Below are 13,791 nucleotides of genomic sequence, written 5' to 3'. Positions count from 1 at the left end.
ATAAATTGGTGACGATGCATATATTCGACCCCGGTTTCAGACAAATTTAATGAAACCATCGCGAAAATGAATCAATGGTTATGACCATTCATTTTCGCGATGGTTTCATGTATCGTATCTAAAACCGGGGTCGAATATATGCATGGTCACCAATTCATTCAGTATATTTCAACATGTCGAACATAATAAGAAGTATCTCGTATCAAACAAAATTCATGAAAAAACGGCCGACTTTGTCCCTTTGAATTGTAGTGGTAGATGATGCGAAGTAGATGATGTGCGGAGTGTAAAATTTTTGAGCTTATTTGAGCTTATTTAAACGCATGTTTTCAACCTTATTGAGTTAATAAGTTTCATATCTCACTATTAAAAAGAGCACTCATCCATTGTAATTATTTTATATGCTTCATTATAGGTATAATATTTTATGGCCAAGATGGAAAATACATAATTGTATACGTTCCCTTTAATTTCTATATACTCAAAAAAGGTTTTCATGATCAACAATATCACTCAATATCAATTTCATGATACAAAATACTATTTTAAGCAGCGGATTGCCATAGCTGTATTGGTTACTTGACTTATATCACACTGAAGCAACTAAGCAAAACGTGTACCACACAGAACATTGTTGTAAATTCATCGTTTACATTTTATTGGTTAGCTTAACATAAGTATATTGTAATATTGTAATAAGTGGGTATACTTCGTAGGATAAGATAGTCAATGGTTACAGAAATGGTTTATTATAATCGATATAGGTAATGTACGGATGTATTTTGTCTTGCACAATAATATATATCAGATATTCAAGGATAACGCGGTGAAAATATTTTAGTGTCTGTCATATGACTAGACTAGAACACATTCTTATTATCGCATGTACATAATTTAACCAGTACTGATTACGTTAGAATGACATTTACGATAAATTAGTGAGATCTAGATGTACACATTTTGCCGAAAGTTCGGGATCACGAACTCTTGCCGAGTACATTCCACAGTTGCTAACCATTGTGTAAATTTACAGCAGGGAACCCAAACAATATTTAACAAATATACATCAGATAAGAAGTCGGTAAATGAACGGATTTTCCGGTTATTCTCGACAAATATTTAAGTAAATGTCTAAGTACATTGCCCTGCGTAAAATGCTTCCCCTTCAACAACATCGTACGCCTTACTTGAGATAAAACGTGCAAGGTTTCGTCAGTTTGCAATTCGTACGACAGGACAAAGTACTAAGTTCATGAAAAAATTGATTGACTTATTTGGGTTACTTATTAAAGTAATCGGTATGCCAGACCAAAAGAGTAAATCAATCTATCATGTGTATATGGTGTCGCTAAGCTACAAAGCATAACATTCCTATTTAATGTTACTACTACGCACGTTATTAAGCATACCTGTTCGGTGAAATATTCACCAAAGAGAGAACACGTGAACCGTGTTCTTATATCATATAGTGGGCATTTGCAGTTTAGTCAGTCCTGCATTTCAGACACCAAAGACGAACCTATTATCGTTTATTTTAGGCTATAGGAATAGGAGGTTATCATCTTTGTATTTAGGATGTCCTTCACTCAGCGGAGAATTCACACAAAGGCGGGGAAGACAGACAGAGCGACAATGTCAGGTCCAACACTGTTTACATATGAAGACAGGGAAATTCTGCGCAGCATCTGGTCAAGAATGTCATCGTTGGATTCACTGTTGGTAAAGATTGACCTCGTACTGTCGAGACTGGAGGCGGAAGAAAAAGGAGTAGATATATCTGAGGGTACAACCACTGATTTAGAGAACGCGACTTCTTTTCACGAAGAATCAGTCAAACAAGTAAGTAGCGAATGTCAGAGTTTGCCAGGGAAAAATTGCCACTGAAAAGAATTTAATCACTTCCGTCTAATTTTATATTTTCCTTTAACAGCGCCCATTGTAAGCTTGTAAAACGCCCTTCTATGGTACATGAACAAACACCTTGTGGCCCTTGCTACCAAAAGATGACCAAAAGCATAAAAGTCCATGTAAGTTGTAGGACCTCTCCTAAGAAATGAATGTTCAGAACCGAAACAAAAACTGTGTGTGTGTATGTATGTATGTACGTACGTATGTACGTATGTACGTATGTACGTACGTACGTACGTACGTACGTACGTACGTTTATGTATGTATGTATGTATGTATGTATGTATGTATGTATGTATGTATGTATGTATGTATGTATGTATGTATGTATGTATGTATGTATGTATGTATGTATGTATGTATGTATGTATGTATGTTGTGCGCATCTCTGTCTGTATGTCTGTCTGTCTGTCTGTCTGTCTGTCTGTTCTGTCTGTCTGTCTGTCTGTCTGTCTGTCTGTCTGTCTGTCTGTCTGTCTGTCTGTGTGACTGGATGGCAGGCTGGCTGGCTGGATGTATGTGTGTTTGTGAGTGTGCGTGTGTGAGTGTGTGTGTGTGTGTGTATATATGTATGTATATACATGTATGTATCACTTTTAAGTTTTGAAGTTCATTAATAGTAACGATATTTTTGTCATTTCGATTCGAATTCTTTTCAAGAATCGTCTTTATTTTTTTCGTTCAAATTTTGTGTACAGGTTCACTATGGCGCTTCCTATTTTGTTTGTTGTAAACTCCCTTCGTGATAAAACAACAAATAGTCTTGTCATACCAGAGAGAAGATATTCAGAACTTTACTTCAAGTGGAACTTTAGGTTATGTTAAAAATATTATGAGACTGAAAGTGCGTCATACAGATGTAGGTCACAGCTAAGTTAGGTGATTCCGATTTTAAATATATACAAGCACAGTATCATTGACAGGAGTTTTGTTTACAAAACGTTGCTATGGACACCATTTTTCCGCAAATACCTGTCTAACGTCTGTTTACAATTATATGCCCTCCACTGGACATCAAAGTTCATGATCAGTCTACATGTCTGCTGTCTCGTATCAACTGTACGTGTTAACGGCAATACGAGACTCTCTAAAAAATATCAGTGTACATAACACTGCATAATGGCATGCCAAACACCCTAATGTTGTGAAATCGAAACATGTAGGAACACAGCTGTTAATCAAAGATAACTAAAATTTTCAAGTTGAATATATATAAAGCTAGCAAACATTGTACTAGCAGTTTCTTCTCATTCTATGGGGAACTTACTAGTGACTGTGTGTTCGCTATTACAGCCTGGTGCCTCCTCCCCGAGGGCAGCACTCAGGACTGCTGATGGGACATTGTTGCAGACGTCAGTAAAAGGTCCAAGACATATCCGCCAGTGGCTAGACCTAAACCTCTCACAATGCAAGCTGAAAAATCATCAGAAGCCCAACCAAAGCAAAGATCAATACTTCCACAGTGTATCACACTCCAGGTATACATATAGTCAGATAATAAAGTCAATTTTTTACAGAGTGGGTGGACTCTACAAGTTACTTTATTAAACGCTACTGGTGAGCAGCAGACCTTACTGTCTTGTCGAAATTAATTGCTTACAGCCTGGTACCTCGATTGTCACCGAGGCCTGCACCCAAGATTGCTGATCGATCATTGTTGCAGACACCAGTAAAAGGCTCAAGGCTTGCACCAGTGGCGACATCCATATCTCACATAATTGAAACTGACATACCATCAGAAGCCCAACCAAAGCCAAAGCCAAGACCGAAACCTATAAAACATTTCCCCGTCCAGGTATAAACATATTATCATTATTTCAATGACAAACATTCTGTCCATTAGCAGAGCTGACCGACCACACAAGGGTCTACCAGTATGTGCTTTGTTGTCAAACAGTTGCAAGCGTGTCTTAACGTTTGTAAATGATTTTGCGGGTCAAAATACTAAAAGTGTATCACGGAAAACTGTCTGCTTGATTACATATAAGACCACAGGCGCATCGAATCACCGACAGGCAACGAAGTTTCGGACATATATGGCTCAAAATGTCTGAGTGCATACTTTGCCATATTTTCATAATAATTTTATGATTATACATCTAACATCGATGACTAGGGCATCTTATGGACCATGTTGTGGCCATTTTCATATATATTTTACGATACGTGTTCTGATTTGAAATATCGACATGGGTGCGATCGTCTGACCTCAAAAACTAAATACGTGGCGCAAGGGAAAACTTTAAGGTTTCTTTAATGTTAAACCGCCTTGAAGGGATAGCAGTAACGGGAACAACTGTTCCTTACAGAGATCCGGGCAATAGAAAAATATCTTTCCACTAAGCAAATAAAGGTAATACCCGAATATGGAACATATCTTCATTTCTCTCTTCTTAATATCTAAACATGATCTGCCATATGACATTCTGACTGACGTATTTGTAATTTGTCGGTACAGCCTGACATTACAAAGATAACGATGCATGTAGCAACACCGGTTGAGGAGGAGATATCTGACACTTCAGGTGTTGATGGAGAAAGTAAACCTGGTGCCGACAGTGATGATGATGATGATGATGATGATGATGAAGATGGTGATGATGATGATGATGATGATGATGATGATGATGATGACACAACTATCACAGAGAGTGGAGAGAAGGTAATTAAACATCATCTGCGATCTGCATTTCTTTTTCCTTCATTTGTAGACATAGCGTCTTGCGTGTTGTTTTCACAGTTTGGCATATAAAACCTGAAGAACTTTACAAAAAGCAATTAAACTGCTACATTTATTCATGATACAATGACATGACAGCAGAGAAAGAAGATTAGCGTGTCGATTTCAGCTAATTACAAATTTGCATACATCATGATATTTTCAATTGAAGCTGTACGCGAAAAATCTAGCTCAAGATATCGATCAACACTTGTGTGGCAATAATGACAGAGAAAAGTGTCTGTTTTACAGACAATTGCAACATATACTGAAACACGGGAACATTTTCAGTCCACATTTGGTTTGTGTAAAATTTTGATCTGCTTTAACTATCGGTATTCCTATTTTTGCAGTATGAAAAAACAGAGCGAATTGAAGATACTATGTTTGAAGAAGACAATGAGATGGACGAGGAGGATGAAGGTAAGATAGTGCAAACACACTTTATTGTAGTATCATGTCATGTGCGCAGTGGTGTCTGCACACTTGATTTGATGATTGTTCAAGACCTAAAGAATGCTTTGCATGGCAATGATAATACCTTACAGTACTTTAAGTGACTAAACCAAATGTAATCATAGACAACATTGTAATATCGTCCAATGGTTTGTCACGAAAAACTAACTCAAATATGTGTATGTCATCGTTAATTGTAAGGGTTAAGATATACTAACAAGTCACAGGTTGAGTTAAGGTGAAATCACAGAGAATCACTTACCGTCACAGTGAGTCATGGGGAGTCATTCCCTGTGAGTCAACCCGGTTAGTAATACTTGATTCTGCGGAACTCAATTCTAATGGTAACTTATTTGCTGTAACTCAGCTGTAAGGGTAAATGAGTCTGTGACTCAACTCTACGGTACAAGATTTTGTGTGAATCCAGTGGCATGAGAGTCTCCATGACTCATTGTACTGACAAGTGATTCTCTGTGATTGAACTCTGAGAGTTAATGATTCTCTGTGACTCAACTCTGACGGTGATTGCGTCTCTAAGATTGCATTCTACGAGGCAAAGTGATTCTCTGTAGAGCAAAATGGTCCTCTCTGACCAACTCCAATTGTGAGTTATTCTTTGTGACAGCGTTTCGGTTAATAGCTTACCTTTAGAACTGATTCACAGAAAACTTACCATCGAGTTCAGCTGCACAGATTCATTTACCATAAAGATGAGATACAAAAAATCACTTACCATTAGAGTTGTGTCACAGAGAATGTGTTACCATTTCATCACAGGAAATCTGCGTACTACGATTGTGTAGTTATGTCCATAGTTCACAGTGAAATTGTTTCATGTGTAGTTGCATCGCATCTATAATTCACACTGATTTTTGGCATTTATTGTGGTTTGTTCATATGCGTAAGGTCATCCCGGCCTTTATTCCCTACTCTCATTCTGATTTAGTTTGTGTTCTATTTTGTACATAATATGTTAGAAAGTACTGATGTTGAGAAACTCATCGTTACCTTGTGGTTGTCAGTGTCTACAGTAGGGCTCTCTCTATCGACAAGAAGTTGACAGTGTTAGATGTAGACTTGTGGCACTTGAAAGCATTCCTTGAACTTATAGAATTTGACATAAATGAATGGTTGACCTGCAGAAACGGATACCAGTATTCAGGAAGAAGTAGACGCCCCAATTGAAGTACAGGAAGGTCAATCTACGGAAGACGAAGTAAACGATTCATCGTCTGAAGAAAGTGAAAGTGCAATCATGATGGTACCATCAGTTGACAAAGAACCAACCCTTGAAGTTTATGTAAGTGACACATTCGTGACGTGTTGTGAATGAATTCAAATTGAGCATTTTACTTTTGAAATCTGTAATTCACTGTTTTTTAGTGAAACAAAACCCGATGTCCCAATAAGTGCAGCAAACAGGGTATTTTTCGTACAGGTGAAGCTCTACGACTTTGTAATTCTTCACCACGTGACATTTTGCAAGTGTACACTGCACTGTGACAAGATTTACACAAAAGTTAATGACTCATATCTTAGCCAGGCACATATATGTTATGCACATTAACCACGCCATTGAGGATTATAATATTTTTTGAATATTTTTCACACAATACTCGTTGAAACAAGATTTCCAAAGCATCGATGCAACGAAATGAAAGAATTTATTGAATCGCCATGTTACAGAAAATTGAATGATGCACTGGCGTCAATGACGAGGTTTAAGTAATACTAATTAACAGGTAATATTATTTGTCGTATTTTTTTCAGAATGAGAACACTGTCACTGTGACAATATATTCCTTGGTTCTGGATGAAGACAGTGCTGTAATGGAAGATGATAACGTCAAACGTGTCTATGTGGAATACCGTTTCCTTGGAGTGGATGCCTCGGAGTTAGAAACTAGCGTCTCCTTACCAAAACTGAAGCAAAATAAGCCGGTTTATTTCAACTTCAAAAAGGGTACGATTTGTTTGTTGCTGTTTTTGTCTGTGTATTTAATCATAAAAAATATGTCGCTTATGCTGTTACCAGTTGTTCAACTCCTTAAAGTGGTATCTTTGACGTAACTGTCAATTCAAAGTCTAATTTACTGATATAATTTGTTTTAGTACCAGACTGTGCGGAATTCTTTACACTAACCAAACAAATGAAAAAGATCTTCAAATGTTGCACAACCTATCTGTTTATTTTCTGCGCAAGTCACAAGCATACAAAAACATGATTGCCTTTTAAATATATGGATGCATAACAGTATTGAGTTCACCAGAATATACGATAACAGTCTGAGGGTATATCATCTTATCGATACAAGAAAACTTACATATAGAACACATAATACTCTGCTGTATTGCAAGTTAATGCAATTTATACTTGACGATATATTGGAAAGACCAGCTGTCTTTACAGTCTATCCCAGCCATGGGTTTGGTACATACGCAGTAACAATGATGAACAGTCAATAGGATTGGTTCCTATATTTGAAATGTTACCACAAACAGTGTTTATAGAGGACATAAGCTTGGAAGATTACATTTATACGAAATATAACCTGCAACTTACACAGATGATAATACTATCACTCATCATTGTGTATTCAAGTGCTATCAATGAATTTTACGAGTTTGATGCATAATCTGTGCTTTGGTTATCGAATTGTGTGTTCTGTCTGTGACTATTTCAGTTTTCCACATTGATCCAGAGAAGAATAAACTAAGACGAGACTACCTAGCCAGTATGTTGTTACCGGAAGATCCATCTGAAGGAAAGTAAGTGTAGTTTATACTGAAATGCCACTTGAATTTTATTGAAGAACCTGCAAATGTACATCAGTGATTGTTCAAACATCCGAATCTGTGTATGTTATATGTATAAGATTAAGCTATTTTCAAAAATGTGATGCTTTCGGCTCTTATTTGTCTTAACTCTTGCGCAAATCTACAATCAACACAAAACCTGTAACAACTGTTAAGCCAACTGTTCGTACCATACAATCGTGCAAACCGAACAGTAAACCACTCGGTTTGCCGAAAGTTCTGAAGGATGTTTGATCATAAGAAGCACTTCATCGTTTCAAGTAATATTGGAAATTTAACCAAGTGCTATGGGTCTACCAACAGGATACGATTTACTGTGGTGAGTGAACCACCTGAAGATCATCAGAGTCTGGACTGTGAAGACATCGGACACGCCTATGTTGATGTCAGACAGATACTGAGTTCAGACAGAGATGTTACAGAACAAGATATAGATGGTAAGTCTCACTTCTGTGAGCATTAATGCAGAATTGCCCATTGTCTTCAAATTTGCAATTATAATTTGACGGCATTGTTGAAAATTTTGAAATACGAAATGTCAAGTTACATATGGATACATTACATCTCAACCCTATCGTCCCATTTTACTGTGCAGAGATCGAGCTTCGTCATCGACAACAATAGGATTGGCTACGCGATAGTGTAGTCAATGAGTTGCCCTTTTCACATCTCAGCTATTGCTCAATTTCCCGGCCTTTCCTTACATAGAAAATACCAAGGGGGGTGAAATAACAATTTCAAAACATCGCAGAACATTAATTACTTTCTCTTCTCTTCAAATTGCCACTTATAATACATTGGATTCAGCTCAATTTCAAACACAAAATATATAACATAATGTCTTTCCTTTTCACAGTGTATGATGCAGAGGACTCGGAGACTGTTATCGGTGTATTGAATGTTACTGTGGAATGTCTTGCAGCTCTGAAAGTAGTTGAAGAAGAACTTCCCAACCCAGTGGACATCAGTGAACGAATGAATGAAGACCAATGGTCAACTACAGACTTTACCTTCTAACTTAACATTTTGACATTTTTAAGAAGGATATTTTGATTTTTTACATAACTGTTATTGATGATGAAACTCAATTTATTCAAAAGTTTTGATATTGCACGATGCCATATTTCTATGTTATCAATGACGTAAACATGTGTTCAGTTTCATTTGTGTCATTTGTGCTGCATTAGATACTTGACTTCGTCCGATAACTGATGCAGTTCACGTGACACTCTTGTTGAGACATTACTGTAATATGTGTCATGAAACAAACTTTTGTGTTTGTGTGTCACTATGCTATACTTTTTTATCATCATTCAAATTATTTTGCTGCCAGTCGCATTGCAGCTCTGGACAACTGAATCTTTTAAAACATCGCTACTCTGTCGTGATATATAATCATTATTTGAAAATGTTCGTGTCAATGTGTAGGGCCTAAGCCTTTCTGTGCTATGTACTTGGAATACTGTACGTCGCTATAGAATGGAACTGGTTCGACATCGGTAGAATGGATATGGTTCGCCGTCCAGGAGCATATACTCTGGTAGGCGGAACTGGTTATCTTTTAAGTTTCATAGAAATCTTTTATATTAATATAGCTATTTAGTTGTCGTCAAATTGGTTTTTATGATGAAACAGATTTACAATTTTGACTTACTGCAATATTTTCTTGGTAAGGATGAGAATAAAACATAATACACCTACTTGTTTTACTTTCTGAGCAAAGTTCATGAACGATAGTGTTGCATAAAAGTACAGTACATGTAATCAACTGTCCTTGATTTACAGGTGTTCGTTACCATAGTAGCAAGTAATTATAAATGCAGTTTTACAGTTCTGAAAAGTAATAAAAACTATTTGAAATAAAATCCGTGCAAGGATGTCTGAATATCGCATTGCATAAATAGTAGTGTAGCCCCCCTCCATATGTGGTGAGACTGCGACATAGGATCCGCATTGCCATGGATCCTCAGTATGAAGTCGTACAACAATTGTTTAATAATGATGAGTACATTAAAGTTAACAGCTCACTTTCATAGCTGTTTGGTCGGGTTTGTTTGTTTGTTTGAATGGTGTTTTTTTTATTTGCTTAGCATCAACCAGCTAATGGCATTTTTGGACGTAAAATCTTGAAATAATTAATGCCATATTTAAGTAACAAAGACTTCACCATGGTACATATATAAACTGCAGGGTATTGGTTAAAGGGCTATTAGTACGGGGATTTTCCACAGAAACAAACCGGTTCCGTCACACCCGCCGGACAGGTAAAGGTCAGGTACAACAAACAAAGAAAAAACAAGTAGACAGGCATACTTCATGGTCATTTTAACTCACATTATCTCTTTTGAAAATTCCAGAATGATGTTTTTGATATTAGCTAAGAGAAATGATAACCATTTCAATAACAGTTGACGCCTCGCGACGCAATAAATATCAGTAAATTTTGTGTGTGTTTGACACTCCCCATGCGCCGAAGTATGCCCTGTTGATGTATTTGATTGTCGCTTAGAATTTGTTATTTTGCCTTGACGTTGAACGACTTGTAATCCTGTGTCAGTAATATGCTAGATAAATTTGCATTGAGGGAAATTTAGGCACTTGGTAACACGAGATGCCTAATTTGGTAATGTGATAATACGATAATGATGTAACGTCGGTGTCGAGACGAATTCGAGCACGGAAGGCTGCATATGATAATTTCATTTCAGATGCCTGTGCTTCATTTATTTTAGTATTACTGCACTGATTATCTGTTGCATTCTACACAAATGTTATCGGGTTGTCTTACGGAGATTTTTCAGTAAAAATCTATCGGATCACATTTTATGAAGTTGTGACTAATCCCCCTGCATATATTTGCGGCAAGACACTGAGCTTGAGCAAGGCCAAAACTTCACCAGCGAGTCTACAGCATTACAGAAAAACGTCTTATCAGAAAATAGGCAACAAAGAGGACCTCTCTAGAAATCAGCAACGACAATTTTAAAACTGTATCCAAAATATAACAGTATAAGTAGTCTAAAGAAAATTTTGACTTAGTAAAATAGGAACATGTCATGCAAACACATTTTCAAAGATATTTTACCTTATTGTTTTTTGAACAATTACGTACGTTTTTGTACCGAATATGAATACAGTAACCCCAATTACCATGGCATACCTTTTGTATTTTGTCAACCTTTCAATAAAGTTGAAGAAACATGAAATGGAACGTCGAAATCAAATTCAAAAAACACCCGAGAAGGCAGTTTTGAAAAAATGCTACTGGAAGAAACTAAAAACGACAGAATATTGTACAAATGCAGTACTGTATTGGGCTCTGTTTCCAACAAAATGTAAGTAAATGAAAACCTCCAGGTAATGGTAATTAACTTCAAAGCAGCGGTTTCTACAACAAGAATGTGTTTATCGACAAAGACAACCTCAAAGTTTCCCTCAAAATAATCATCGGCCAGTTCTTGAATAATAGCAAGAATCAAAACCTACATTTCAATTTCCGAGGAGTCGGATCACAATTTTCGGAAAAATGCGAGCAAGTCCATGGACTGTAATAAATCTGCCGAAGGTAGTGACATACCAAGTATCACAGCAATCTGGATTATAAAACAAATCGCAGTGTTACTTAGTTAACTAACTCGTCTGCATAGATTTTGCTAAACACGTAGTCTGCGACCAATCTTTCTATATACCATTATCAACAGAATCTGTGACTGAAGAATTGGTACCACAAAGGCAAGTAGACATGCATCGACTTCATTAAATGTTATAAACAAGAGTAAATAGAAGACTGATTTCTTTGAATTTGAACACTTTCCTCTTCGTATTATATGATGACGTAGTAGCCAACCATTAAACATATTTGTTTCCCGACCTGGCATCAGGAACGTTTTTAATTTCCTACCCTTGAATGCTAGCGATCAATGACAAAAGAATAAAAGCATCACGACTTCTATGATTTCAGGCATTACTTGTGTTCAGAAATATCTTCAAGATTTGCAGGTATGGATTACAGTGAGTCCCAGCTGCGGGAAAAAAATTTTTCTTGGACATGTTCGAAACACGGTCCCTCCACATTTTGGCAACAATGGCGCGCGCGCATTCTACGTTTGTACGTCAAAGCGGAGAGCGTCGCCATGGGAACCCGTCGCACGTCGCGCTCGATCACGTTTATCGCATTGCACGCTGACGAGACTGTGTTCCCATTGTTGACAACACATCGGCCGCATTTCAATTGTACATGGTTTGCAGTATGGCAGGCAAAAATGTCTAACTCCGATGCAGTGGTCGATATTGAAAATTCTGATTCGAGTAGCGTCACTAAAATCGATGACCAAATCCCAGAAATCTTGAGTACAACAACATCTCCTAGTACCAACATCGACATTGACGACGAAATCAGTGAAACACCGATTACGACTACATCTCCGAGTACCGTCATCATCGAAATCCCGAGCACATCTACTGCTGTTCAGGCAGAAAGTCAGGCCATCGAACACTCAGACGACGAAAAAATCCATCATTTTGTAAACAAAATAGCTGTAGGTACACTTGCTAAACTTTTTCCTATCTTACTAAACGCCAATGTTCCCAATTTTACCCATCTTTCGCCAAAAATATTAAATATTGAGTGAGAATGTGCGGGCATAAATTCTCCGAACAGCGAAAGTTCACCAGAAAATGAACAGACTGCGGCATGCGACGCCGAATCCCCCATGGTGTTTTAGAAGAGACTTAAGCTTATATAATTTTTTCTCTCAAAAAAATTAAAGCAAAATGTTAAAGGCGAGATGTTATCAAGAAAAAAATGTAATTGTATGTCAAACCGCAAGGTACAAATTGTCGGTTTTTCAATAAGCAAGGCGGGAAGACATCACGCACAGGGCGTTCGTCTCAGTGCATGTGCAAAGTTATAAGTTTACTACCTCAGAAACCGTTTATAATACTTCTTTATTAAAACTGAAAGTTGTCTCGACCGGAATTTGACTCAGCCTGGAAATCGCAGATTGAAGTTTATGCATCATAGCTATCTGGCCGGCTGTCATGAGCGTCATCATACAAGTGCATGGAATTTATAGCAACTGTTGCTCGACAGGACTCAGAAGTAATTCTGGCCCTATGTATCTTGACCCGAAACTATTTTAAAGTGGTTCAAGATACATGTGATTGTGGTACACGAAACTGTTCAACAACTTTCCGCCAATTTTCGAGGTTTCGGTCACGATTTTTATTTCTTTTGTTTTTGGAATGAGGGATGGCGAAGCTAACACAAGGAACACTGGCAGTAGAGGCGACGATGTTATCACTTAGAACGCAATAGCTACTGTTATTACCGTCACAGCTGTAACTTCTGTACTTAGACACCATATAATCTAGTCGAGAACACGCATTTTATTAACTGAAGATCTTTTTATCATTCAGTCTTCCCCCGGATTGCGTGATAACGTAGTTTATAAGATATCAAAGCACTCTCTGTCGAGAGATTCTAACATTTAAAATTTTCCGAATCGTTTATTATTCATCATTTAGGATAACGATGCGTACCCTGAATAATTATCAATCTTATACACCACAGCCAAAATCGTCTGATTTGATGGTCTCAGATTATATACGTATATTATCTTTCTGTCTTCCCTCTGTCTACCTGTCTACACATCTGTTTTTTTATTTTTGTTAATCTTATCTTGTTAATCTTTTTCGCTCTTTGAGACAAAGCCATGAGACACAGTCATGGAACCAGTTTGTGTGGTATCTCCTGAGATTCCATGCTGATCAAGGTCCAAATTTTCTGTTGCCAGGACACCAACTGTATTCACAACAAGAAAGGATCATCAGTTAAGATCAACGGAGAAACCCTTGCATGCAGCAAGCCGAACTGATGCAGACAGTCGTGA

At 37.3% G+C, this 13,791-nt stretch overlaps 1 protein-coding gene across 1 annotated transcript; it reads left to right on the top strand.

Moving 5' to 3' along the window:
- Window positions 1–1,474: 1,474 nt before the first annotated feature.
- LOC139117854 (X-linked retinitis pigmentosa GTPase regulator-interacting protein 1-like) lies at window positions 1,475–9,932 on the top strand. The gene is made up of 9 exons (XM_070681087.1): window positions 1,475–3,386; window positions 3,511–3,703; window positions 4,367–4,570; window positions 4,981–5,050; window positions 6,226–6,383; window positions 6,854–7,046; window positions 7,768–7,852; window positions 8,204–8,337; window positions 8,757–9,932. The coding sequence occupies exons 1-9, from the start codon at window positions 3,163–3,165 to the stop codon at window positions 8,915–8,917; spliced, it is 1,422 nt and encodes a 473-aa protein (XP_070537188.1). The 5' UTR covers window positions 1,475–3,162; the 3' UTR covers window positions 8,918–9,932.
- Window positions 9,933–13,791: the final 3,859 nt, after the last annotated feature.

The sequence above is a fragment of the Ptychodera flava genome, chromosome 18, assembly GCF_041260155.1.
Source record: "Ptychodera flava strain L36383 chromosome 18, AS_Pfla_20210202, whole genome shotgun sequence".
NCBI classification, from domain to species: domain Eukaryota; kingdom Metazoa; phylum Hemichordata; class Enteropneusta; family Ptychoderidae; genus Ptychodera; species Ptychodera flava.
This window is presented reverse-complemented; position numbering and strand designations above follow the sequence as displayed.

Excerpts from the sequence above, each read along its gene's own strand:
- LOC139117854 (XM_070681087.1), top strand. The coding sequence starts at position 3,163 with ATGGGGAACTTACTAGTGACTGTGTGTTCGCTATTACAGCCTGGTGCC. Across the intron at positions 5,051-6,225 it reads GATGGACGAGGAGGATGAAG|AAACGGATACCAGTATTCAG; the intron begins GTAAGATAGTGC and ends GTTGACCTGCAG. Across the intron at positions 7,853-8,203 it reads GAAGATCCATCTGAAGGAAA|GATACGATTTACTGTGGTGA; the intron begins GTAAGTGTAGTT and ends GTCTACCAACAG.